The 26,287-nt window shown below is 46.8% G+C and overlaps 1 protein-coding gene across 1 annotated transcript in view; it reads right to left on the bottom strand.

Moving 5' to 3' along the window:
- Window positions 1-17,775: 17,775 nt before the first annotated feature.
- The window catches only part of LMNB1 (lamin B1), a 45,019-nt gene continuing 36,507 nt past the window's right edge, over window positions 17,776-26,287 (bottom strand). The window contains exons 9-11 of the mRNA XM_084780702.1: window positions 22,625-22,744; window positions 20,819-20,926; window positions 17,776-18,540 (exon numbers count right to left, since the gene is read on the bottom strand). Of these exons, the coding sequence (XP_084636828.1) occupies window positions 18,499-18,540; window positions 20,819-20,926; window positions 22,625-22,744 (270 nt within the window). The 3' untranslated portion in view covers window positions 17,776-18,498. The remainder of the gene's footprint in view (window positions 18,541-20,818; window positions 20,927-22,624; window positions 22,745-26,287) is intronic.

Genomic DNA, 26,287 nt, shown 5'->3' on the forward strand with positions numbered 1-26,287 from the left:
TTTCTTGTTCTTATTGGTCTAGCTGGTTCAACTCAGCTGTTCTGGCTCAAACTCTTTTCCCAGCTGCTTTATTTAATATGGTTTCTCTCGTGCCCCAGAATTTCTCTGTTTGGCCTCAAACTAATTTAGCAATCTTCTCTAGTCTTCTGGCTTCTAATAATTTTCTAGCTCATTCCATCTTCACCTGAGCACTTCTCTCTCTCTCTCTCTCTCTCTCTCTCTCTCTCTCTCTCTCTCTCTCTCTCTCTCTTTCTCTTTCTCTCTCTCTCTCTTTCTCTCTCTCTCTCTCTCTCTCTGCAATCCATTTCTCTTGTAGCTTCCTTTTCCTCTCTCTTCTCATGAGAGTTGGGTGTACCCTTTCTGTCAAATCTTCTCTGATTTGCTACCTTTTCTGCCACTCAATTAGACATCACTTTCAAACATGGGTGCTTCCCTCTACAAACTAACTTTACCTTCGTTTGGGATTAAAGGCATGCACCACTACACCTAAGCTTTTCTTTACTTGATATTTGCTCTATACAAAGCTGGCCTTGAACTCGGCTCTGTTTGCCTGACTCTTGGATTAAAGGCATGTTTGTATTCCAGGCAGCTCTCACAGACCCAGAGGATTATTGGATGTGATCTCTTGTCATCTTGTGAATTAACATTCCTCTACATATTTACCTAGTTTTGTGTGTGAATATATGTATGTGTAATTCTCTCCTTCTGCCACGTGGGTCGGGTCTCTGGGATCAAACACAAGTAGTAGCAGAAGCCTCTACACTAAACCATCTTGCAGCCAAGACAATCTTTTTGTAGGACCTGCTTCCCCATCAGGAAAAGGTAGAGGCATCTTCTCTAGAAGAGATTTTGTCTTCTTTTTGAGTGTCAAGCACAAAAGAGGAAATCAGTCAGACATTTAGGTACATGAGACACTCTCTTTAGTCCCCCACATACTCTAGTGGGGTGTTGAGGTGTTGGGCTAGGGAAGGCAGGGGCGTCCCATTCCACCCACTGACCACAAATGCCGTGCACCTGGGTGCTGACTTCACTGTTTACCTTGGGTTTGTTCAGGGTCTTAGTCCTAAGATATCAGTCAGTTTGTGCTTGGAATCCGAGAGCATTCTGTTACCGGATTGTTATAAAGAGTGTTACAGTGTTTACCCATGAACACCGGAAGCAATACATATAGCTAGGCACCGGCAGAGGGACACCGACACCGAACCTCCATATGCACCTGCAGCTACCTGCAAATTCTGAGTCACAGGATCGCTGTTAGTCTGCACAGATCCTGGCTCTCCTTCCTTCCACAAATGCACATAGTGCCAGGCACTTCCTGTTAACCATGCACCCAGCAAAAGGGAAAATATCTTCATTATAGATGGTTGTGAGCCACCATGTGGTTGCTGGGAATTGAACTCAGGACCTCTGGAAGAGCAGCCAGTGCTCTTAACTGCTGAGCCATCTCTCCAGCCCTACAAAAATCTCTTTCCAGCACATGTTGGCTTGGCCCTGGCCATGCAATTCCATACACAGAGCCCCTTCCAGTGGTCTGACATGGTCAGGTGGTGCAGGCGCTCCTCCACGCGGCTTGTCGCTCTATGCAGCACCCCAGCTTTAAGTTTTCCTTTGTCCACCCCCACCACCCCCACCCCAGGTAAGAGGGGAAGCCTTCCTCTGCATCCTATTCATCCACTAGGTCAAATTAATCATAAGTCCTGCCTCCTGTGGGAGGAGCTCCAGAAGCCAGAAGAGACTCAGACTGGGTCCATCTTGGGAGAGATTATTTAGCAGAAATGGTAAGAGCCACATCAGGGTCCCAAAGCCAGGTAGTCAGCGGCCTAGGCTCTTATCCAGGGAGCTGTGATGTCCCAAGCAGCTAGCTTTAATCTCTTCCCATCCCTACCCTATCCGAAGCTCTTCTCATCTTCCCCCAAGAAGCTCCACAGTGTGATATAAACTCATTCAATGTTTCTCTCTGTAGTGTTTTGGGTTCTGCAGTTTGACCTACATTAAAAGCATAACTATTTTCCCACTTACTGTGTGTGTTCCTGTGTGTACATTAGCTCCTAGGAACTGCCTTGGGTCCCATCTTACTTTGTGTTCCCTTAGTGTAACCAACTGAGCGGTAGCACACATGGGGCGCACAATGTCTCCACAGGAAGGACTTCCTGGATTTGCATCCATTGATGGGTCATGACGTGGGACATCCTGGATGTTCCTATGTTCATCCCACAGCAGTGGTTGCTTTTCCAGTTCGCTGTGTTTTAGCACTGTAGTTTTTAAGATTTGCTCCTGAGCAGGTTTGCCTGAATGTCGTCTGTGTACATGAGTGCAATGCCTGCAACGGCCAGGAGAGGGCATCGTATCCTCTGGAAATGGAGTTACAACCACTTGTGAGCCACTATGTAGTACAGGAATCCAACTAGAGTCCTCTGGAAGAGCAGCCAGTGCTCTTAACTACTGAGCCATCTCTCCAGCCACAGCACTCTCACTTGTGTCTTCTGTGTTCATTGTAACCAATTTTATAAGACTGTCCTCTTGTTTAGGGTCAATTTTACATTTCTCTATTGCTTCTTGCAGCCTCTCTCCTCTACAGTCCCCAGTGCCTGTGATGTGCTGTCCGATTTACTCTCCCTCTTAACATTGACATGTGGAACAGAAATCCTCAATTTTCACAGTCAAATCTCATTGTGTTTTCTTTAACTATGAGTAGTCTTATTTTAAAAGTGTTGTCTCATTCCAAATGTAAAAGTATTATTTTCCTAGGCTTTCTTCTCCAGCTTTATGGACTTGTCCTCCACTCTTCCGTCTTTAAAAGCCCTGGAGTCCATCTGTCTGTGCTCTAAGGGCTCAGTGCAGTCTCCTTACAGGTCAGTTTTCCTCACCTTCCAGTAAATGGTCTCTCCCTGGCTCATCCCCTGGCCTGTCAACCAGGTCTTCCACCCACGTGACTTCCGCCTGCCTGGGGGGGGGGGGGGCGGGCTGTAGTCTGTCTGACCCACCTTTCTCATGTACCTTCCCACTCCCTACTACCTTTCAAGTCCACCCCGCCCCCAAAACTGGCTTATTTATTGTCAGGCTAGTTACCTTTGTATAGAGATTTCAGCTCCTAAGGCAGTCTTGCTGAAATTAAAGATTACTAGATTCCAGTGAATTGACACATAAATTCCATGAAAATCAACCTCTTGACAACTTCTAGTCATTCCGTGTCCCGTTTGCTCAGCTCTTTGTGCTCTGCAATGGAAGCTGCATACAACCCCAGTCCTGACTTGTCGGCCTGCTCCCTCGTCCGTTGGTGCTCGCAGGGAACACTTTTCTTGCTGCGTCTCTGCTGAATCTTATGTTTGTCCTCCCACCTGGGTGATCCTGGGCACTGCGGCCACCTGCCCTGTGCCCACCCATCCTAGCGCCATGGCGCGTCCTACCCCGGCCTTTCTGTGGCAGCAAAATGTCTGCTGGTCTCTCAGATGGAACGTGCCCAGTTTCTCCACTATTGTTACTCGGTCCCCATTTAATCTCTCTGAAATTTTCCATTTCTAATATTTTGAAGCTATCAAAATGATCAGATATAATAACATTGAGAAATACGTATAATTCTGTTTAACCCATTCTAGAAGACACGGTGATGTGCACGATTTTTCCACTGCTGGGTACATTATAGCGGGATTTTTAAAGATCTAGTTCTGTTAAAACCCAAAAGTTCACACACTGACACCACCATTCCCATACACTATTGGAGAAATGCACCTTGTCTGTCTCCACTGCCGTACTTACAGCTCCCTGACTTGTGAGGAGACTGGTACTACCATCCCTGCTGTTCGCTAATTAAATCCCTCTCTCTCTGTGTTAAGGGCATTTGCCATCTCCACTACTGCCCCTCCCCCTATACAGCAGTTAGCATCACCACTCTGGCCCCTCCCCCTGTACAGCAGTTAGCATTGCCACTCTGGCCCCTCCCCCTATACAGCAGTTAGCATCGCCATTCTGGCCCCTCCCCCTATACAGCAGTTAGCATCACCACTCTGGCCCCTCCCCCTGTACAGCAGTTAGCATCACCACTCTGGCCCCTCCCCCTGTACAGCAGTTAGCATCGCCACTCTGGCCCCTCCCCCTGTACAGCAGTTAGCATCACCACTCTGGCCCCTCCCCATGACGATGCCCACATCACCCTGTCTGTGCTGCACCTGATGGCTGCTCTTCATCTCCATCTGCATCTACTTTCCCATGGCTGTTTGGTGGGCCCCTCAGTTCCGTCTTTTGGTATTCTTTTGTTTGGCCGTATGAATTTCAGCAATCTTTTTGAAGAAACTTTGGCTTTGGTTGTGTTTGGTTTTGGAGACAGGCTTTCTCTGTGTAGCCCTGCCTGACCTGGAACTCACTTTTGCTGGCCAGGTTGGCCTTGAACTCAGAGATCCACCTGCCTCTGCCTCCTGAGTGCTGGGAGCAAAGGTAAACACCAGCACCTGGCTTAGAACTTAATTTTCTCTTCCTCCCACTATCTTTTGCCCTCTCACACTATTTTTGTTTGTTTGTTTGTTTGTTTGTTTTGTTTCTCTGTGTAGCCTTGGCTGTCCTGGACTCACTTTGTAGACCAGACTGGCCTCCAACTCACAGAGATCTGCCTGCCTCTGCCTCCCGAGTGCTGGGATTAAAGGTGTGTGCCACCACACCTGGCTTCCCTCTCACACTGTTACTATATTATCCTTTAATTCCTCCCTTTTTGTTTTAATTCAAATTTGGTTTGGCCTTCTTTTGGCTGAATTTTAGGACAAATGGCATAGACTTACAAGTTTTCTTCCAAGTTCAATCTTTTTTTTTCCCCGAAGAATGATCTTACTGGGCTGGAGAGATGGCTCAGAGGTTAAGCACACCATCGACTCTTCCAAAGGTCCTGAGTTCAATTCCCAGCAACCACACGGTGGCTCACAACAGTCTGTAATGAGATCCTGTGCCTTCCTGTGGTGGGCAGGCACACATGTGGGCAGAATACCATATAAATAATAAATAAATCCTTTTTTAAAAAGATCTTACTACTATCATTTTTAATTTTTCTAAATTTTAGTTATAAGTACTTTAAAATGTTTTGTTTCCTTCTTTAACCAGGAACCCTTTAATAGTGAGATTTTATCTTTTATCAGTACTAGGGGATTGAAAGGTAGAGTTATTTTGTTTCAGTTACCTTATTATAACCAACTGTGACCTATATTCTTTAAAACCATAAAATGTATTTATTTTTATTTAATTGTTTGTTTGTTTGTCAAGGCAGACAGGGTTTCTATGTATAGCCCTGGCTGTCCTGAAACTCGCTTTGTAGACTGGGTTAGCCTGGAAAACAAAGATCTGCCTGCCTCTCCCTCTATCTCCGGAGTGCTGGGATTAAAGGTGTGTGCCACCACTGTCCAGCTAAAACCATAACATTTTTCTGGGTTAACACATGGCTGCTTGTTTCAAATATACCTACATCTATACTAATGTGCACTTGTGTACACATGCATACACCAAACAAGTGGCACATGTATGTATAAACTACAGCTTGTAGGTCATACCTTTGAGGTTGACCGGGTTCTGAGAAGGAAATTTCTGATTCCATTTCTTCGTTGACTTGCTAGTAGCTGCTTTATGTATTTAACCGTATATTGATGTTAATCATTACATCTCAATATATTGTCCCTCTTAGCAAAATATATTAATATCCTTCTTGTCCATTTTGATGTTTTGAAATATTTTACTCAATATTAAACATACTTCCTTCCAAGTCTCCTGTAGACAATATACTGGTAGATACCTTAAAAGAAAAAAAAAATATGCCAGGCAGTGGTGGCACACACCTTTAATTCCAGCATTCCAGAGGCAGAGAGAGGCAGATCTCTATGAGTTCAAAGCCAGCCTGGTCTACAGAGTGAGTTCCAGGACAGCCAGGGCTACACAGAGAAAACCTGCAAAACAAACAAACAAACAAATAAGAAAATAAATAAAAATATAATTTAAAAGCCAGTCAGGTGTAATGGCTCATTCTTACATCAGATAGATAGATGGATAGATGATAGATACATAGATAGATAGATAGATAGATAGATAGATAGATAGATAGATAATTCAATCTAAGAGCCCAGTGTAGTGGTGTACCCCTTTAATCCCAGCACTCAGGAGGTAGAGGCAGGCAGATCTCTGTGAGTTCAAGGCCAGCCTGGTCTACAGTGTGCCTTCCAGGACAGTAGGGGCTACATAGTGAGACTCTGTCTCAAAAAAACAAAATATATGATCCAAGACTTTGAATCCCCTCACCTTACATCTATTTTACTGCTCTGTTCAGCCTTCATTCCACTATCTTCATGTCCTCTTTTTGCCCCGTGGTCTTAAATTGTCTTGGTGACCGTGTTTTGTGAAGCATTGCATGGAAAGGGGGCTCATGCCAGACCACCTCTCCGGCACCCAGGTCACCCTTCGTACTCATCTTGTTGTCCGTGGGATCCAGCGTCACACTCCAGCCTTCTGGCAGTAACTGCGGTGGAGAACCATTGAAGGAGCCACATGCCTTCTGCACCAGCACAGTGTCTATCTTCGCGCCATGGAGCTACATCGGGGACAGGACATAGAGATGGGTAGCACTGGCCTTAGCAACCTGGCCCCATTCCACTGCTCTGCAGCTTCAGAGTGAGCGGACATCTGGGCTAGATTTCACAGCAAGGGGCCCAGCTGCCACATATCAGCATTGGAATGTTAAGTCCTTAACAGTCTCTGGGTAGAGTCCACTGGCTCCCTGGCTCTTGGGAGCGATTCTGTTCAGTACAAAGGGTAATTAAGTGTACTTGGTAGGACAGCCCAGCAGTGTGTCTGCCCTATTCAAAAATAACCACAGAGCTGTCCCCAGGCACAGCTCAAGGAACGAGACAGCTGTGGCCGTCCCAGCTGCACACCACTGCCAGGCAGTGTTTACTCTGATGGAACTCAAAGGCTGTTGTGTTCGGATGAGTGTGTGTGTGTGTGTGTGTGTGTGTGTGTGTGTGTGTGTGTGTGTTGCTTTTCAGTTTATAATCCGAGGCTTCCATGAGGGGGACTCTGCAGGACCCAAGTCACCAGCATCACAGATAACACCAAGGATGGGCCAGGCGTACTATTTTTACAGTGTAACAAATTTCTCCCATACCCTTTAAGCGGAAGGCACAGACAAGCTTTGTGGCACCTGGCAATTAACTTTGCTGATATATAAAATGTCACTGGGCTTTCTCCAACACTGACCTTCCTTCTCACTGGCCCCTGACTAGCAATGGCAAGGCTCACTGTGTCAAATGCCTCCAGTTGTTGAGAAAGCTGTGTAGCCCAGCTTGGACCACAAGATCCCACAAGGTTAGGCACACTGTTCATTCAGCAGCTAGAGGCCCAGAAAGTCCAGACAGACAGATGGACAGACTCTGTGGAAGGCAGTTCGAGGCTCTGTTATCTGGTACATCTGCAGTGTGTGATGGCCCATGACTCAGTCCTGCAGGCAACAGCTAAATGACAAAACTAGCAAGCCAGGTGGTGGGGGCTCACACCTGTAATCCCAGGACTTGGGAGGCAGAGACGGGCAAATCTCTGTGATTTCAAAGCCAGCTTGGTCTATAAAATGAGTTCCAGAAAAGCCAGGGCTATGCAGAGAAATCCTGTCTCGAAAAACTCAAATAAAACTGAAAAGATTAAAACTGGCACAAAGGCAGGGCAGTATTCTGGCCCTGGCAGCATAATCCTCTTGGCCTCTCACTGGTGTGCAGGAGGCTTGTGACACGGGTCAGGGTGGGGTGGGGGTGGGGTGAAGCATAGACCCTCAAAGGGAAATAGGCTATTCCCCCTGGAGAGGTAAAGAACCAATGATGAAGTGAACCATGAGCCATAGGTCCAAAGCTGGGTCTTTTACAGACGCATTATATACATCAAGGTAAAATATTTTGGTGTCAGGAGAGTGGAAGTTCAGCACATGCCAACTGCAGTCAGTCACTGTTGAGATGCATGGACGTCAGAGAAGAGGCCCAAGTTTGCTCCCAAGCATAATGCTTAGTTTTTCTGGTCATGGGCAGAAGACCAGCAGGCCCCAGAGCATCTGGCTAACCATATCGTCTTCGAATTAGAGGATTCTGATCTGATGAGGCCACCACTGCTCGGCAGAGTTGGAGTGAATCAGGACATCCCTTCTTCTCCAAAACTAGACCATACCAGGCCCCAGAAGCCCTGGCACTGCCTTCATCGGGCAGGCAGCACAGTCGCACGGCAGCACAGGCCAGAGGTAGTGGGCTGCGGCTACCCAGGTAGAGAAAGCCCTCCACTGATCTGCACTCAATACTGAGCGCTGCAGTATGGACGCAGGGGTGGGGCAGGGATTGTGATCAAGTCTGTCCCCAGCTGTGGCTCGCCCACATCCTTCAGGACGTTCAGCAGCCCTGTCTGCCTCACCCCGTCCAACAGCAGACAGGCCACATCGAAAAGTGTTCCCTGGGATCCGTCCCATCCCAATGGGGGCCACAGGACATTGCAGAAACCTCTACCACCCCAATAAAGACTTGTGAATCGGGGAGCCCTCACTGGCCCAAGTGAGTAGATCCTGAGAAGCCAGGCGTGGTGGCTCACGACTTTAGTCCCAGAACACAGGAGTCAGAGGTAGGAAGATCTCTGTGAGTTCCAGGACAGCCTGGTCTACACAGTGAGTCCCAGGACAGCCAGAGCTACAAAGTGAGGCCTTGACTAAAAAACAAAACAAAACAAAACAAAACAAAACAAAACAAACAAAAAAACCTAAAAGAAATAAATAAATTAAGCCTAGGACACTCAGGCTCCTCTGAGAAAATACCTTAGCTGCACTCTGTGTATATATGGACTCTGACACTTAAAAGCACAAGTAAAGCTTGTGAAAACGCAAAACAGTGAGAGAATCACAGGGTAGGCCAGTCTCAAAGTGAAGCCCAGCTCCCGTCTCATGCCCAAACACTGCTCCATTGGGCCACATGAGCGCCAGTCCAGGAGGAAAAGTGCATGCACCAGGCTGGCTGCAGGACAGAGCAAGGCCACCCAACAAGACGTCAGATAAAGCAGCCCAGGCTTCCCACACTGGGCACCAAGAGCTGAGAACCATCTGTCTCCTGGCTCCCTGGTAGCTTGTCCAGACAGGGACAATCTGCTGTGTGTGTGATAAAAGTCAGCAAACAGCACATGAGTTCATCGCCTGCCTCTCCCATCTCCAGGTCTCCTAACAGCAATCTCCTGAAAGGCCATGGCCTCCCTCACTTCCCCCAACAGCACTGGCATTAGCTTGCTCCCCACCAGAATCATCCAGTCCCTCAGCCAGGCCAGACCTTCCCCTACAGGGTCTGTGGGAACCACACATGCAAAAACAAACTGCTTAAGAGCAGGAGACCTGCAGGAGGCTTCAGAGGCGGATCCCGTTACTATATATTGCGATCCAAGTGCCAAGGATGACAAAAGGCTCTCCTTCCTTTATTTCATAATTCAGTGTTTCCCAACACATATTTTTTTTTTTTGGAAAACAGTTGCCAAAGATACCTCGTCACTTCTCAGCAGCCTGGGTGAGGAGCACAGTAGAACCCTCCAAGGGGCAGCTGTGGCTCCAACATGCCTGAGGCTGCCTGTTGGCACACGCACACACACATCAATCCTGTCCCCTAGCTAAAGGCTTACATTATCTGTTTAAGTGACAGTCTGACATAAAACTACAGTTTTCATCAAGGACAGGAGCACGGCCGTCAGCTCACTTCTGTGGATCAAGCAGAGCGGTATCCAGCTTTGTTCAGGGTGGAAGCGAGTGTGTCCGGCAGGAAGGAGAGCTCAGGCTCAGCAGCGCGCAGGCGCACACGCACGCACTCCTAGTGTCAAGTGCTCAGAGGTTGGCCAACTGGCAGGAACAGAAAGACTCTTAGTACTTAGGGCCTCAGTGGGAAATTCAGAAATGACTGCCACACACGTTCCAGAATTCTCCATTTCCTGCTTGAGGCTTAAGCACACAGGTACCTCCAGAGTCACTGTCATCTTCAGTTTTAAACAATGGCAATACCACTGTCTACCAGAAAAGCGAAGGATTCCAACAGGGCCACTCAGGTTCCCCCAGGGTACTTTGAAACAAAGGAAGTGTTTTCTGAGGACGCTCTGAATAATTAAGAACAGGGTGGGAGGCGGCTCTCCATGAGGCACTGACATTTGCACCTCCCAGAGCTTCAAAGGGGGACAGTCACTGGCCCTCCTGGAAGATGCAACCATGCAGGGGAGAAGCAGGGACCGCTCTGCTGCTGTTGCAGTAGTCTCCCACCTGCGTGGTGGGTGCCAGGGGTGTTCATCAGGGTCTCTTTTTGAAGGCAACACAAAGTCCAACCTTTAGGTTCCCAAACTCCAAGCTGCACAGTAACTCCACACTCCAGTCCAGATGTCATCTGCTGAGCAGTAGGAGCCATGCCCCAAAGAACCTTCCATCTTGGGGTTTGGAGAGATGGCTCCGTGTCTGCTCTTCCAGGGGTCCTGAGTTCAATTCCCAGCAACCATAGGGTGGCTCACAACCACCTATACTGGGATCTGACGCCCTCTTCTGGCCTGTGAGTGCATATGCAGGCAGAGAACTCTATACATAATAAATAAATAAATAAATAAATAAATAACTAGGAGCCGTTCATCTCATGCTAGGCTGAACTTCTGCAGGCTCCACTTTCAAGGCCCTAGAGTCTGACCTTGGCCCTGGAACAGTGTTCTCAGCCTTCCTACTGCTTTGACCCTTCCATACAGTTCCTCTTGTTGTGGTGACCCTAACTACAAAATAACTTTCATTGCTACTTCATAACTGTAATTTTGCTACTGTTACGAATCATAATGTAACTCTCTGTGTTTTCTAATGGTCTTAGGTGACCCCTGTGAAAGGACTCCCACAGGGTTGAGAACCGCTGCCCGAGGTTTGCTGCTTTATCTGTCATCCCTAGGACCTCCTGGGGAGTGCAGAGAAACAGGCTCAGGCTGGGCTGTGTGACCATGACAGTCCTAAGCTCAAAGTGAGAGCCGTCCTCTTGCAAACAGCACTTGACAAGTCCTTCCCAAAGGCCATCTGTCTCCAGGTCAGCGCCCCCTGCAGCCTGGGTGGCAGCTCTCGCCCAGAGCTGGAGTTCTCTGCAGGTCAAGAGTCGGGAAGAGGGTCTCTTTTTCTGGGTCCTGCACTCAGGCATCTCTAGCTGCGCATGGCTGTTTGTAAATGACTGGCAAAGCTCGCTGAATTATTTACTCATGAAGAGGAAACTGTGGTGCTTCTGGTATTCTCAACAGCTTTCCTTGCTGAACCACTGATTAATTGAAGAGGTTGACCCTGAGCAACACCACGCGCACTTACAACTTTCACAAGCCTCACCACCCTGTACCAAGTCTCCTTATCCCCAGCTCTCTTGGTCAATTAATTTTAAGCTCAGTTTTAGATCCCTATATGCTTATAACCTGCTGTATTGTCATGACCTTTTCACACATCTGACTTAGTTCTCCCACCAACACCGGACTGGACTTTTAATCTAAACTTACACCAAAGCAGAGATCTAAGGATGTTTGGTTTTCCAGGACCATGCCATGCTCCTGACTAAGAGATACTGCTGTCAGGAACTGCTTTTCTTATGGGGGGGGGGGGTAGGGAGGGAGCCTGTTGGGTTTCCTTTCAAAGAGCGAGGTTAGAGGTCATCAGTGTTTTTCTGTTTGAGCCCTGTCTATGGAAGCTCGTCTGGGAAAGTACACATTTGGAACATAACCATGACTGCACTTGGCAAGTCCTAAACAAAGGTCAATCTGGTTGTTAAGATCCTTTTTACTTCTATTACCTCACAGCTGAATCACCAGTTCCAATAATCCCCACTTTCAGCCTATCCCCCACCCCACGTGGGTAACTGGGAGATACTGGCACACACTCTGGGTCACCGTCAACAATTCACAAATACTGTCAATACACTGCTTCCCTCGGGCCAATTACTTTCAACTGCTCCCTCTGCGCACCAACAATCTGCATAGCTTATGAATGGTGCCCCCCTCCCAGAGGACACCTTAACAGATGACTTAATAGCTTCACTGAACAAAGGCTTTGTGTCCTGCAACGCAGCCACAGCCGGCTTGGCAAAGGCCAGTCCTCGGGGGGCTGTGGTCCACGTCTCCAGGGAGACGTGGTTGAGAGGTTAAACGCACCCAGGCTTGGTTCCTAGCACCCATATGGGGGCTCACAACCTTCCCCGGGGCTCTTCTAACCCTCACAGGCACCAGGCACACGTGGCACCCACACATCCGTACAGGCAAAGTCTTACACATAAAATTTTAGCCTTCTGTGCGAGGCAAAGTCAGGTAGTTTTACCATTTGAGTTCCTTGCGGGTAAGCTGGGACTTGAATCCAGGTGGGCATCACACAGATCCTACTGTGAATCTTGTAAAATGCTTGCTGTACGATGCTGCCTTGCATGAACATTTACATTGGAACCTTTTGATGTGTAACATTACAAGAAAGTGGTCCTAGCTTTCCCTAAGATATGGTATCTGAGGGGTCCCGTAACTGGAGACAGGCCAGTGCTCTACAGGAAAATTAAGAATAAGCTCCAGTGGTTACCAGCTGTAAGCAGTTGGGGCTGCACTAACTAGTTGGCTTTACTACCACAGCCAGTGAGGATGCCCTGCCCAGAGACAGACTTGAGTTGTGATTTCACTTTGAATTTTGCGTTTCAGGCGCCAGGCCCACCTTTGTGTGCTGGCATCCAACTGCGATCGATGAGCCTGTGTACGTCAAGCTGATGGAGGCTCCGTGTGCTGAGCACCAGCTCAACCTGATTGAGGTTGATGACGACAAGAAACTGGGGGAATGGTTGGTTAGGCCTCTGTAAAATCCCTCCAGAGGGGAAGCCACAGAGAGTGGTTGGGTGCAGTTGTGTAGTGGCTAAGGACTACAGCAAAGACTCTCAGGCCAACGATGTCATCGAGGAGCACTCCAAGTGCAAGAAATGAATAACATTCTTGGCTCATTAAAAACCAAAACCAAACAAACAGAAAAACCAAATCTTTTCAAAGACAGACCCGAGTAAGAGCTCAGGCTGGGAACAGAACCCCTCTCCGGCTCTGCAGCCCATTTGCCGGGGCTCTCTTCAAATCACCCCTAAATTGTACAGTATCTGTAGTACTTGTCACTGGTTTGACGAAGTTTGGATCCGACCGGGATTGGGAGGTCAGGTGACACGTGGAGTGATTCCAATCTCCACTTACTGAGGGTGGTGCTCTTAACTGCCTAAACTGTCTGCTGCCCACTGCCCACTGCCCACTGCCCACTGCCCACTGCCAGGGACAGCAGGAGAGGCAGAGCTGTTGAGGACAGATTTGACCAGTCAGAAAGAACCAGCTCTCAGGTAGTCCTGAAGCCAAGCCACGGCCTCTGTGAGTACTGAGGGGACAACAAGCAGATACATGGCCCCTACTGGACCTACTCAGTACCCTACCTACAAAGTGAATGAGGAGGCATGGGCAGTGTTTGGGTCAGGTGGTATGTGGTGTGAACATTTATGGAGGAGCATGTCCCTCCCGTTCTTCCCTCTGCCACCCCCACCCCCACCCCATGTATGAACCATGTCTCAGGACCCTGCGCTCCAAGTCCGCCCCCTAGCTGCGAGGCACGGACCCAAGTCAGCTTTAGGCTTCTTTCAGGACACTCTGGTGTCACAGCAGCCCTTTCTGGAACTGGCACTGATACTTTTCCTGTCACTCCATGGCAGCCTCTCACAGCAGAGGCCAGGCCACTGTTTCTTTTGTGAGAAAGAATGAGCGGTCTGAAGTGTGGACTTCCGTCCGTCACTCCACCCCCATCCCTAAGGTCAAATCTCTTAATTCCCCCCCCCCCCCCCGCACGACAAAAACATAAGGAGAATCGGTCTGACTTGTCATCCAGGAAAACGGCTCACAGGAAATCTCAGCTTCTAGAACAAGGAAATGGGCAACTGGCAGCCAAAAAGGGGGGGGGGGGGGCACCATGGCCTCAGGCACTAGACCAGACCGTGTGAATGGCTGGTCTAAGTCCAAACACCTGGCGCTCCCAAGGTTGGTACAAGCAGCGTGAGGCAGGAGGCTCCCTGGCTTAGCTGGAGGGAACCTCAGAGCTGGCACTCCCTTTGGGAACTGGATAAATGAACAGTTAGCTGGAGATCATTGCCAGCCACAAAGTTCAAAAGCCAACACAGTGAGGCAGCTGCCCCTCTGGTGCATACAGCGATGCCGTCTTTAACACTTGTGGCCAGACTTGGGTCCCAGGACGACAAGGGATTTAGCCAAGTTAAAATGCCCATGTATTCCTCAGACCAAAGCAGACCAGTTAAACTGGGGAGGTGGGGAGGGGGCACAGGAGTTGGTGCAGAATGCATGTTGCGACCCACCACACATCAGAAAAGAGAGGCAGAAAAAGAAATGATTTTGCAATGGCATACATATGAGGAATCTTTAAGATCCAACATGTGGCTCCCACGGTGACCCACAGAAACAGGGCAACTAAAAATCCAGCAGAACAGAACAGGGTGCTGGCAGGGAAACCAAGACTGTAGACTGTGGAGAAAGCACTCGCATATAAATTTGGGCAAATCTGTGTTTTATTGTTATAAAGTCATTAAGCTACTGGGCAGACTGTCCCCTGAAATTGAGAGGTATACTTTGTCCCTGGAGAAATGTCAGCCAAGGACGGGACTTAACTGAGCTGTTGTGAGTGAGAAAGCATTATTGTGGAAGTGAGCAGGAGGTAGGAAGTGAGCGATTTCACACCCTGGGCTGGCACACATCTCCAGGGCAAACTGGCAACGATGCCTCCTCTGTGTACTGTTCCCTGCCCTCAGCCTGACCCTCCAAGCCGGCCCAGCCAAGCGGCTTCCACTCGCAGAGCTGTGCCCTGTGAATTTGCTGTCCTTCCCACACAGCACACGTATTAAGGTGAAGCTCTGATCTCCCAACAATAAGAAATATGCCTTCTCTACTTTGGGCTATTTTACCTAACAAGTTCCCCTTCCATCAATTTAGCTGACTGTTCCTTTCAAAAGGCTGCCAAACAGAAGAAGCAGAATTCTAAATCTTAGCTCCGTGGGTACCCACTGCTTCCGTCAGCAGGACAGCACCCGTGTCAGAATGCTAGGTTTTGCCATAAAATATCAAACCTTTGCTTCAAGGACTCCCACACTGGACCAGAGACACTCCTCCACACAGAGCCTTCTGAAACACAGCTACCTCATGAGAGAGGTGTAGGGGGAGATCCCTTCTTGTTTTAAAATGCATTTTGGCCAGGAAAAGAGATATTCAAGTAACTTTTGGGGGCACAGGGGGGTTTAAGACATGGTCTCTCTGTGTAGCCTTGGCTGTCCTGGACTCGCTTTGTAGACCAGGCTGGCCTCGAACTCACAGCGATCCACCTGCCCCTGCCTCCCGAGTGCTGGGATTAAAGGTGTGCGTCATCACGCCTGGCGTCAAGTTAACTATTTAAATATGAGGATTGTGCATTAAGTTGATAGGCACATCACACCTTTAATAAAAATGCACATAGGTATCTATAGAGGTCTAGATGACAAATTAAAATGGCACGAAGAACCTCCCCTCCCTCCCCCCGCCCCCAGCTAAGGCTGGTTCCGTAGTATGGTGCAGGCAGGTCTAATACCATCAAAACCCCAGGACTGCTAACAAAACAGCCACTCTTGCAAAAAGGTGGCCACAACCCTAGAACCCCAAGAGGCGATCCATCTACTCCTAGGAAATCAACAAATGTACCTATATAACATAAAGACAACCACCCTAATACTCAATCTAACAGAACTACTAAAACTATGAAACCAATGATTGAAAGAATAAAATGTATAATGAAACAAAGGAACTCTTCAAAGGGGGGGGGGGGCGGGGTGACACAGGAGTGGACTAAGGATATGGCTCGCACGAGGACCTGAGTTCAATCCCCAGAACCTACACAAAAAACTCGACATGATGATGCACGCTTTTAGTCTGGTGCTAAGGAAACAGGAGGATACCTGGAGCTTCCAAGCCAGCCCAGCAGTGATGCTCCTGGTTGTCCTCCAGTGTGTACACACACTCTCCCTCCCTCCCCCCACCCTCCCCTGCCGAAAGAGAATCCAAGGCAACTTCAGAAATGAAGCCAATGAAATCAGAAACTCAATGGCTTGGATACATGCCAAGGTGGACAAAGCTATGAGCAGAATGAGTGAGGTAAGCACAAAGGACTTAACTAAGAATACAGCACGGAGAAATCTAAAACGCAGCAGAGGGTCAGCGTGCATCTTAAAACCCTAGGCCGGAGGGACAGCGAACAGAGATGACATGGCTTCCAACAAGTAACAACATGCAGAAGAGCCCAGGAGGAGAGACGAGACCCACGTCAGAAAAACAGCGCAGCGCAGCATGAAGGTCAGAACCAAGCATGCAAGACGAACCTAGGGGAGAAAATGGAATCACATGTGTTATAAGAGGGTCATCCTAAAGGGTGTGTCCCCCCCTGGCTGGCCTCCACCAATGCAGAAGCCGTGTCCTCAGCGCCCCAGTGTCCACAGGACAGGCTGAGAGCAGCTGAGCCCTGCAAACAGCCAGAAGCGCCAAACTACTTTGGTTAATTAAATGCTGGATTTTTACGATAAAATTCACCACATCACACAATATTCTAGTGTGTTACAACTGCCGATTTGGGGGTTTCCCCCCTTAATGCATACCTAAAGTGTTGGGTTTTGTAGCATAATTAATCTGGTAGTAAACCTAGGGTACACTTTGATGACAAGAACCCCATCTTGTGGCAAAATGTTTCACAACCACGGACAGCTGTCTTCCCTACAGCCATTCAGAAGATAAATCTGTGTTGAGAAGTTATCATTTTATCTGCTTCAGCAGACAGAATTTCTGACCCAGCATCTATCTTGTGTCTGCGACAGCACTAGTATATGCAGTAAATCTGTGGAGCACAGTAATTTGGGGCTTTGTGAGTTATTTTCAAGTGAAAGCTGGAGGCTTTGCACAGCTTACTGCAGGAATATTTTAAGAGGAGAGCAAATACTGGCTTTGGGTTAGTTTCTGAAATATCACCCAAGGCTCCCGACGCGCAGCTCCTCCAGGTTAACTGGCTCTGCTAAAGCAACCACAGGAGAAAGCTCCTCAAACCCATAGCCAGTGATGCCCTGGTGACGAACGCCAGCCACCACGTTCTCGTCTTCGCTGCTGCTCAGTCACTCTCACAACAGGAGATGCCTAATGAATCTCTTTTCCCTTTCTATTTTAATCAAGAGTAAGAACAGACTCTAAACTCTCTTCATCTTCTCCTTCACTATGAACGCCACCGACTCTGTGTCTTCATCCACTGTTGATAAGCTGAAAAGTAAGCACCAAGCACTGTGCTATCACTGCCGAAGAAGTACCAAGGAGCCTCAGTGGTTCTCTATTTCCCTTCCTTAATTGGGAAAGCATCAATGAGAAAGAAGTCCAGTTCACATAAGCCAATCAAAACTCAACATTTCTTTCTACCCTATTAAGATCTGTCTAAGGCTATGGTTCTCAACCTTCCTAATGCTGTGACCCATTAACACAGTTCCTCGTGTTGTGGTAACCTTCAATCATAAGATTATTTTTGTTGCTACTTCATAACTGTAACTTTGCTACTTTAATGAATCATAATATATGTATCTGTTTACCAATGGTTTCAGATGCCCCTGTGAAAGGGCCAGCCCACCTCCTCCCATAGGGTCACAACCCACAGGCTAAGAACTGCTGCTCTAAAGGATTAAAAAGGACAGTAGATTAATAGTAAAAACAACTTTTTATTTGTTAATGTCGCATAAGAAATTTAAGCATGTTACACTATCTTAAAAAACACAACTAGCGCGTTTGAAGAGAAGCCCTTCCCCCACCCTAGCCCCGTCTGCACCTTTCCCCTCATGAATCAAGAATCTAAGAGAAGTAGCCGACACACAGCCGCTCTGAGGAAGCTCCACCCAGAGTGCGTGCACGATGACTGTCTTCTTACAAAATTTGTCTTCTCTTTTCTATTTAAAAAATTTGTAACCTTGATCACTTATTACAAAAAAATTCCATACAAAAGTTCAATATATTGAAAAACTGCTTTCCCCCCCGCACAGCACCATTTTACATATAGCAGGGAATGACCAAGAGCAGATGCCCATCTACAGGGAGCAATCTTCAAATTATGACGGACACGCAGTGGTTTTCTTACCCTCCCCCTTCTTAAAAGAACTTTAAAAAAAAAAATACATACACACATACAAAAAAATGCCAAAAACGTGAGGGCCCCTTTCCAAACAGTACAGTCAGCTCAGTGTCGATAACTCACATCTTGAAACCACGTGTGTGGATAGGATTTCTTTTACAAAACTTTCAGTGTCACAAAGGAAATTAAGGCCATCAGATTCGCAGCTTAAAAATTCACATAAAGGAAATATAAAAATATCGTGTGCTTCTGAGAAGGCTCTGCACTGAATACAGGGTTACCATGCTTCTATCTTGAGGAGTTCACATAATGGCACAGCTTCTATTGGATGCTCGTGGGGCTCCCTGAGGGGAGTAACAGAAGGAAAGGTCAGTACCAACAATATTACAATGTTCTAAACACAAATCATTTCAAATACAGGCACTGAAAATCCACATCACTGACTTAAAATAGGCCTGCTCACATCTTACTCTTTCTAGCATTCTCCTCAGGACTTTCTTCAGCACATGCCACAGCTGAGTTTCTACTCTGGTTGTACCAGTTTTTTTCCAGAAACATACCAACAGAAACTGATCTAAGCCTGTAAACAGTTAAGAATTTCCCACCTAACTTAAAATAGATGCTCAGGCTACCTGAGATTATGACCATAGCCAGAGCTCATCTTAAATAAACAAGAACAATTCTAAAAGGTGTTTTTTAAAGAGCTGCAGCGGGGGCTGGAGAGGGAGATCAGATGGCTGGCTGCTCTTTCCAGGAGGACCTGGGTCTGTCTGAGTCCCTCTGTAACATCAGCTCCAAGGGGTCCTATGCCCCCTTCTGGCCTCCACAGGTACTGCACCATTAGGTGTACAGATATACAGGCAAACCACTCATACACATAAGAGCTGGGACATTCATTGCTAAGTGTCACTTGCCTAGCAAAACTCCCTGTGTGTCTTGTGACTCACTTCATGGGCATTGGATCATCACCATTGTGCTCTTCTGCCCCTTTGAACTCCAAAGTTGCAAAACTGCAAACACCTTGGACTTTTTCTTCTCTCTTCTTGGAGTATGCTAAACCTCCAGTGAGTCTGAATCTGTCTACTTCCTCAGTGGCTCTAGAGCTAACTCTTTGGCTTGCCCAGAGATGTTGTGATATTCAGTTTCTCCTTTGCTGTAGACTGTGGTAACCACAGGCCTAGGGAATGTATGCAGCACCAGCCCAACACTCAAAGACTACTTTTCAGTCCTCTCCAAACCCAGGCAAACCACAGCATCATGAGGACTAAGAAAAACCTGTTTTAAGCCCAAATTGGTTTATTCTGACAGTTCAAATACTATCATTTGTTCTTTCTGTAATAGCCAAATAATGTCCCTTCCTTCAAAACACTGTCCAAGGAAGTGAGACCGAAAACGCCTTCTCCAGTGTTTGACATGACACATCCCCGCACACCACTTGCCCTCAGCTGCGGCCTTACTTCTAGCCATCATGAGGTTTCCGTCAAGGGTAGGAAATGGAACTTGACCTCATTCTTCACTAAAGCCAACATAACATACATTCTTCACTATGCCAAGCAAAATGACAAGGTGTGCAGATTAAATAAAACCCACTACACAAGTGGGGTAACGCACATGAGGTCTGCTGAGAGCAGGACTGGGAAAGCGATGTGGTGGTTTGAATAAAAACACTCCCCACCGGCTCTGTATTTGATCGGTTAGTCCTCAGGGAGCAGCTATTGGAAAAGATTAGAAGGATTAGGAGGTCTTCGTTGGAGGAAGTCACTGGCAGTGAGCTTTGAGGTTTCAAAAGTCTATGCTAGGCCGTGCACGCACATGTACGTGTGTGTGTGTGTGTGTGCATGCGCGTGCACACGCATGCATCTGTCTCTCTCTGCCTGTGATTAGGATGTAGCTCTCAACTACTGCAGCACTATGCATACCTCTATGCTCCCTGCCATGACAGTAAACTTAAAATCTGAACCTGTAAGCCAGCTCCAATTAAATGTTTTCTTAAGAGTTGGCTTGGTCATGGTGTCTCTTCACAACAACACTGACAAAGACACAAGGCCAACCTAGACGCTAAATACGAAGCTAAGGAGACAAGAAAAAGAGACCAAGTAATGACCGTACTCAACATCTTAAGAATATATGTTGAAGGCTCATCAGTTATGTTAAAACAGACTTTGGAGTTTATTTGGAGAATTCTACAAAGCCCAGGTGCAGGTAAACTCTTTTGCAATTACTTACTGAATAGCAACTTAATGTAACAGTAATACATTTGGCTCCATATTGAAGCTAAGTGTGGCTCTGGGTTTTGTTTTCTGTTTTGAGTTCCTATGTGAATGCTGTAACCATTTGGTAGCACAAATTTTTCAGGGTCCAATAAATAAGCTTTGAGGCATACAATGCAATCTGTGTGTTCAGCACAACACATTATCTACACCAGGAAACTAAAGACAAAAGCTGTAAGCGGACAGCAAATGAGAATGGAAAGGGCCGCCATTTCCACAGCACCCAAGCCTGCGGCCTTGCCCACTGCTGGGGTGCACACCCCAGTGGGGGCAGCTACTGCTTGGGGCCACCAACAGGAAGGCGCCCACAACAGGCTTTCAGGAACTCAATTACTAAAAATCAGAGCAATACCTGCTGGTGGAAGTGCTCCTCCTCGACAGCCACTCCCAGGGGCTCTTCCTCTTCCTCCTCCTCCTCAGGTATGGTTGTTTTAAAGACTGTGCTCCTCTGAGCAACTTCCTAAAGCAAGAAGAAAACTTCCAATCAGAAGGCGGAGTGAGGGGAGAGAGGCCACTTTTCCTTACCTTAGGAGACAGCATTGTTGGAGCAGGGATTTTTTTTTTTTAAAGCCATTTCATTAGCAGCTAGTGAATCTTGCATAATTAGCAGCAGTTAGGAAACCTTCTATTTTTCCTGCAGGGGAGCTACTGGTATCCAATTTGAAATACCCATGGAGCAGTTTCTAGTGCTTTTTATCCTATTCTGTTACTAAAAATTCTGTGCAAGTGATTTGGCATACTAAATTCTTTATAAAACTCAACATGAATTCTGCTTAAAGATCTTAGCTCCTAGCAAGAAAAGGTGCTAAATAAATGGTGAATAAAACAAAGCTGGAGGCCAACCAATGTAACCTCAGGGACCGCGGTGGCAGCAAGACCACCTGAGTAGTGCGAAGACAAAGACAGCACCTCTCATTCCAGCAGGAAATGGAGCCAGGATGATGGCCACTAATTACTAGTAACATACCGCAGAGGTCCAGATAAACTGTAAGGAAACAGCTCTGGTCCTTCATAAAAGTGCAACAGAAAAGACCCATTTCCATTTTCAACTAGACATTCAAGCTCAGGCTACTCTCCCGGAGAGAACGCTGAGCTGGGCCAACACTGCGCTGTTTAAGCACAGGCTAACCTGATACTCTTAGCAGCTAGTAAGTAAATGTGTCCTAGAGTCCTGTCCAAAGTCATTCGAGAAAGAACTCCAGGGTGGAATTGCTTCAGTAGGAGCTGATGGGAAATTTAACAGCCCCTTCCACCACAACCCCTGCCCCCCACCAAGAAACCCAAATGACAGTGTTACTCGGCCTCCATGTGACCATGTGACCTATCTCCGTCAATCCAAGGACACATCTTATAAACACAGCTGGGTGTGAAGGTGGCTCTGTGGGACTTGAGCTAGGGCAGCAAGACTACGGAGGCCAGAGCCTAGCCAGAGCTGCACTTCTACGAGGTCGGTCTCCACAGACACGCAGTGCACAAGCACTCCTCTGACTCAAGCAAAACAGCAATGTTATTATTTTGTTCTGTTTTTTTTTTCCCAAGATAGGGTTTCTCTGTGTAGCCCTGGCTGTCCTGAAACTCACTCTAGAACAGGCTGGCCTCAAACTCAAAAATCCTCCTGCCTCTGCCTCCAGACTGCTGGGATTAAAGATGTGCACCACCTCGAATCAGCAACAACAGCATTATAATGCAGAATCGGAGTCCTTACATAAAACATGAAATACAGCTATGCTTCTTGTTCAAGAATCCTAGAACTAACTGATATGGTGAAAGTGCCAGAAGTAGACGCTACAGTTACACACCTAGTTTCCTGAGCACGGAGAACTAGTAAGGTTGACAACACAAACATTTACTAGGTTAACAATGTAAGCATTTACCAGGTAAACTTACTATACTAGATGCTGTTTTTGATAAAATGTGATTATTCAAAGGTGAAATTATTTTAAGTCCCAAAGCAGTAGAGACAGGACCTAACCAGGACAACTGGACCCTCGAGTGCTAATAAATCAATAAAACACTGTTTTTCAAATTTGTGAGGGTTTCCATTTACTCAGCATCAATTACTCGGCAGCCTTGGTCTGACTGGAGCCTTAGTTACATCACATTGCAGTGGGATTTCTGGTGAGCCGCACAGTGACCCTTTGGGGGAACGGGGTCATACCTCTCCCTGAGAATTCTTCAGTATGACCTTCACATCCTCACCAGTGCCCCAAGAGTTCTGGTTCTTCCAGATGAGGTCAGTTGGAGGACTGGCTGTGACTCCGGCATTTGCAGCCCATACCTGGGAAAGAGAAAGGACATCAGTCCACCCAGAACCCAGCACTCACAGATTTCAAGTTCAGCAACATGAGACTTAATTGTCACATCTAATGTCTGAGAACTCTGTCCCAGCTCCTTTGCTGTTAGCTAGCTGTCTGTGGTGACTACAGCTCAGAGCTTCGGGAGCCATTCAGCTTCCTCATGACAAGCATATGGAAACACGAGCCCTTGAATTAAGCTGACACACTCTGGCCTTACTTTCTTCAACCACAAAAACAGGGCAGCAATGGTACCTACAACAGGTGGGATTGTTGTTATATATAGAGCAATGACCAATGCAAAGGCCCCAGATCACTATTCAATGGAGCATTAATAATCGATTGTGCTATGGACTACTCTTCCAAGAGACCCTGACACACACACACACACATACCGCCCCCCCACACACACACCATAGAACTCCAATTTCAACAACAGAAGTTGACCTTCTATACCTAACAGTCTATCTGAAATATGCGAGAGAGTGGCTCATCCCCAATCAGAGATAGTGTCACAGTGCCCTAGCATGTCTCAGATTATGCTCCACAAAGAATTCAGGAAATGTTCCAGGCAAAACATAATTGCTATTGAAATCAGCCAAAAATAAATAAATATACTCCTCTCATCAGCATGGAAATTCTGCCATAGTTTTATGTATTTCTTGGCAGAGGGAAAAAGGTAGAATGGAAAAAAATGGCAATCAGAAACCCACGTCCGCCCGGGAGTTGGGCTGTGGGCATGCGCATGCATGTGATGCACACATCAGGACACAGGCATTAAAAAAAAACCTAGGTATAAAGCCTAGAAAAATCACTGTATCTTTGTGATCTCACTGTCCCCAGAGGCAGATATAACCAGCCCTAATTTAACCTAATAAGTAAACAAATAGGTAGATAAACAAGTAAGCAAGTAATAAACAAGCAAATGAAAGAATAAATTAAATGGGTAAAAATAAAAAAAAAAATCTGTAACTGGCTGTAGAATACAGAAGACTTGATCACCAAAATTGCAGAGTACAAACTCCAGGCCCTGAATTTCTGTAAGACACACCTCTTCCTCCCTTAAGTCACTCTCCATCTCAGAAGAGTCAGGCTGTGGGGTCACACTCCTGCAGCAGGTGGACTAAGAGTGTTTAAACCCCACAAGAGGGTGGCTGGACCTGTACCCCAGAGAAACCAAGTTACCTGCCCCCAGTTCAGGGCAGAAAGGCCCATGGAGGCTTCCAGATCGTCCATGATCGGTACAAACAGAAAGAAGCATTTACCAGGAAGAAATGGAAAAACGGATGAACAGGGCCTGAGCTGCTTCCAGACAGTGCAGTGTTTCCTGTTCTAGGCTCTGGAGACACTTTGCTTAGTCTACATAGAATCACATAGCTGGTTTAGACTAAGAGCGCATCAGTATGAGGCCTGAGAAGCGGCTAATCAAACAAGAGGTATGCTGGGCATCCCAGATCCCAAAAATGCAGGGAAAAGTTACATGGCCAGCTAATACTATCTTCTTTCTTTCTTTGCTGAGACAGGGTTTCTCCGTGTGGCCCTGGCTGTCCTAGAACGCCTGTAGACCGGTCTCGCCCTTCCTGGTGCTGAGATTAAGGGCATGTGCCACTACGCCCTGCTCTTATATCATATTCAGAAACAAATAAACTACATACAGTTCCTTTGTAAGTTTTTAAACTATAGCAATAACTGTTTAAAGGCATAGTTAGGGCTGCCTTGTTCACTGTCAGAGGGAACTGCCCCCCCTCACTACTGTCCCACAAAGCTGATCACACTGAATGCGAGCCACTGAAGAAAAGTGCAGTGTCCTGCCATAAAACACCTATGGGAGCAACCTCTTTAGTCCCTGGGACAGTGCATCCTGCAGGAAAAGCAGATGATTGGCATAATGGCTCCACATTGATAGAGAGAGAATATTCAAATCTAAACCTTCTGAATTAAAATACCAAGTGTAGTGTTCCTTTTAAACACATTATGCACTTGCCCTAAGACATATAATGGAACTAAGCAATCGTCTCTCACTGTAATTACTAAAGAGAAGAATAGAGTAGTTAAGGTATTTGTTCTCATTTCCACCCATTATTACAAAATTAGCACCTGCTATGTTCAGAGAGATGTCAAAATTCTCTACACTTTAGACAAGTTCTAACCTGCGTTTTAAGCCTTTGGTCTTAAACATTAAAGTCTGTACTGATCAAAATTATAAATATGTGAGAGAATTGTGATGACTTCCAAGTCAGCCTGGGCTACAGAGGGAGACCTAAGGTGGGGAGGGGGAAGCTGGATGTGGTATTTAATCCCAGCATTCAGGAGGCAGAGGCGAACAGAGCTCAAGGCCAGCCTGCTCTACAGGGCAAGTTCTAGGACAGGCAAGGTTACAGAGACCTTGTCTCAAAAAAACAAAAACAAACCCCACTGCACTAGGCACCAGAGGGTTGGGGTTTTTTTTGTTTTTGTTGTTGTTGTTGTTGTTGTTTGAGATAGGGTTTCTCTGGGTAGCCTTGGCTGTCCTAGACTCACTTTGTAGACCAGGCTGGCCTCAAACTCACAGTGATCCGCCTGCCTCCCTAGAGGGTTGGGTTATAAACGTGCTAAAACAGGTACCTTTTTGCTTTCCTGATACAGACTCTCATGTAGCCCAGGCTGGCCTCAAACTCCCTCTGGCTGTGAATGACCTTAGACTCCTGACCTCCACTGCCCAAGCCCTAAGACTACAAGTGTGTGTTTACCACGCCTACAAGTACTCGCTACTTTTTAAACCCATAAAAATAAGCCATCTATACTCTTCAAGGAAGAAAATGCTTTTTTTTCCCCTTTGTTTTTTGGTTTTTCAGACAGGGTTTCTCTGTGTAGCCTTGGCTGTCCTGGACTTGCTTTGTAGATTAGGCTGGCCTTCACTTCACAGCCTCTGCCTCCCTGAGTGCCAGGATTAAAGGTATGCACTACCACACACAGCAGAAAATGCTTCTTTAAAATCAAAAGTTAGCACATTTTACTGTTTCATAATTAGCATGCTAAGTAAAAACAAAGGAAGTTTTTGTTTGCTCTATAATTTATACTTCTCTAAACTTGATATGTAAACTGTTTAAAATGTAGTCTTTCAGAAGACATCAACAGAAACCCAAACCAGAAGAGCTAGAAAGCCATTTAGCCCAGGAGGACATTTTGTGAGACAAAGTCTTTCTAATATGCAGGCTAGGATGCCTTTATACTTAGAATGTTCTGCCTCAATCTCCCAAGTGGCAGAGTTGCAGGACCTGTTAGAAGCCCAAGCCTGGGGCTCGGAGGTTGAGAGAGCTGGCTGCTCTTCCAGAGGTCCTGAGTTCAATTCCCAGCAACCACATGGTGGCTCACAACCATCTATAATGTGATCTGATGCCCCCTCTGGCCCATAGGTGTACATGCAGGCAGAGCACTGTACATAATAACAAGTAAATAAATCTTAAAAAGAAAAGAAAAGAAAAGAAACCCAAGCCTGCAACTCCAACCCCGAAAACAGCTAAGGGTTAAGTGGAGCCTTAAGATAC

This window comes from Acomys minous, assembly GCF_964271855.1.
Source record: "Acomys minous genome assembly, chromosome: 4".
NCBI classification, from domain to species: domain Eukaryota; kingdom Metazoa; phylum Chordata; class Mammalia; order Rodentia; family Muridae; genus Acomys; species Acomys minous.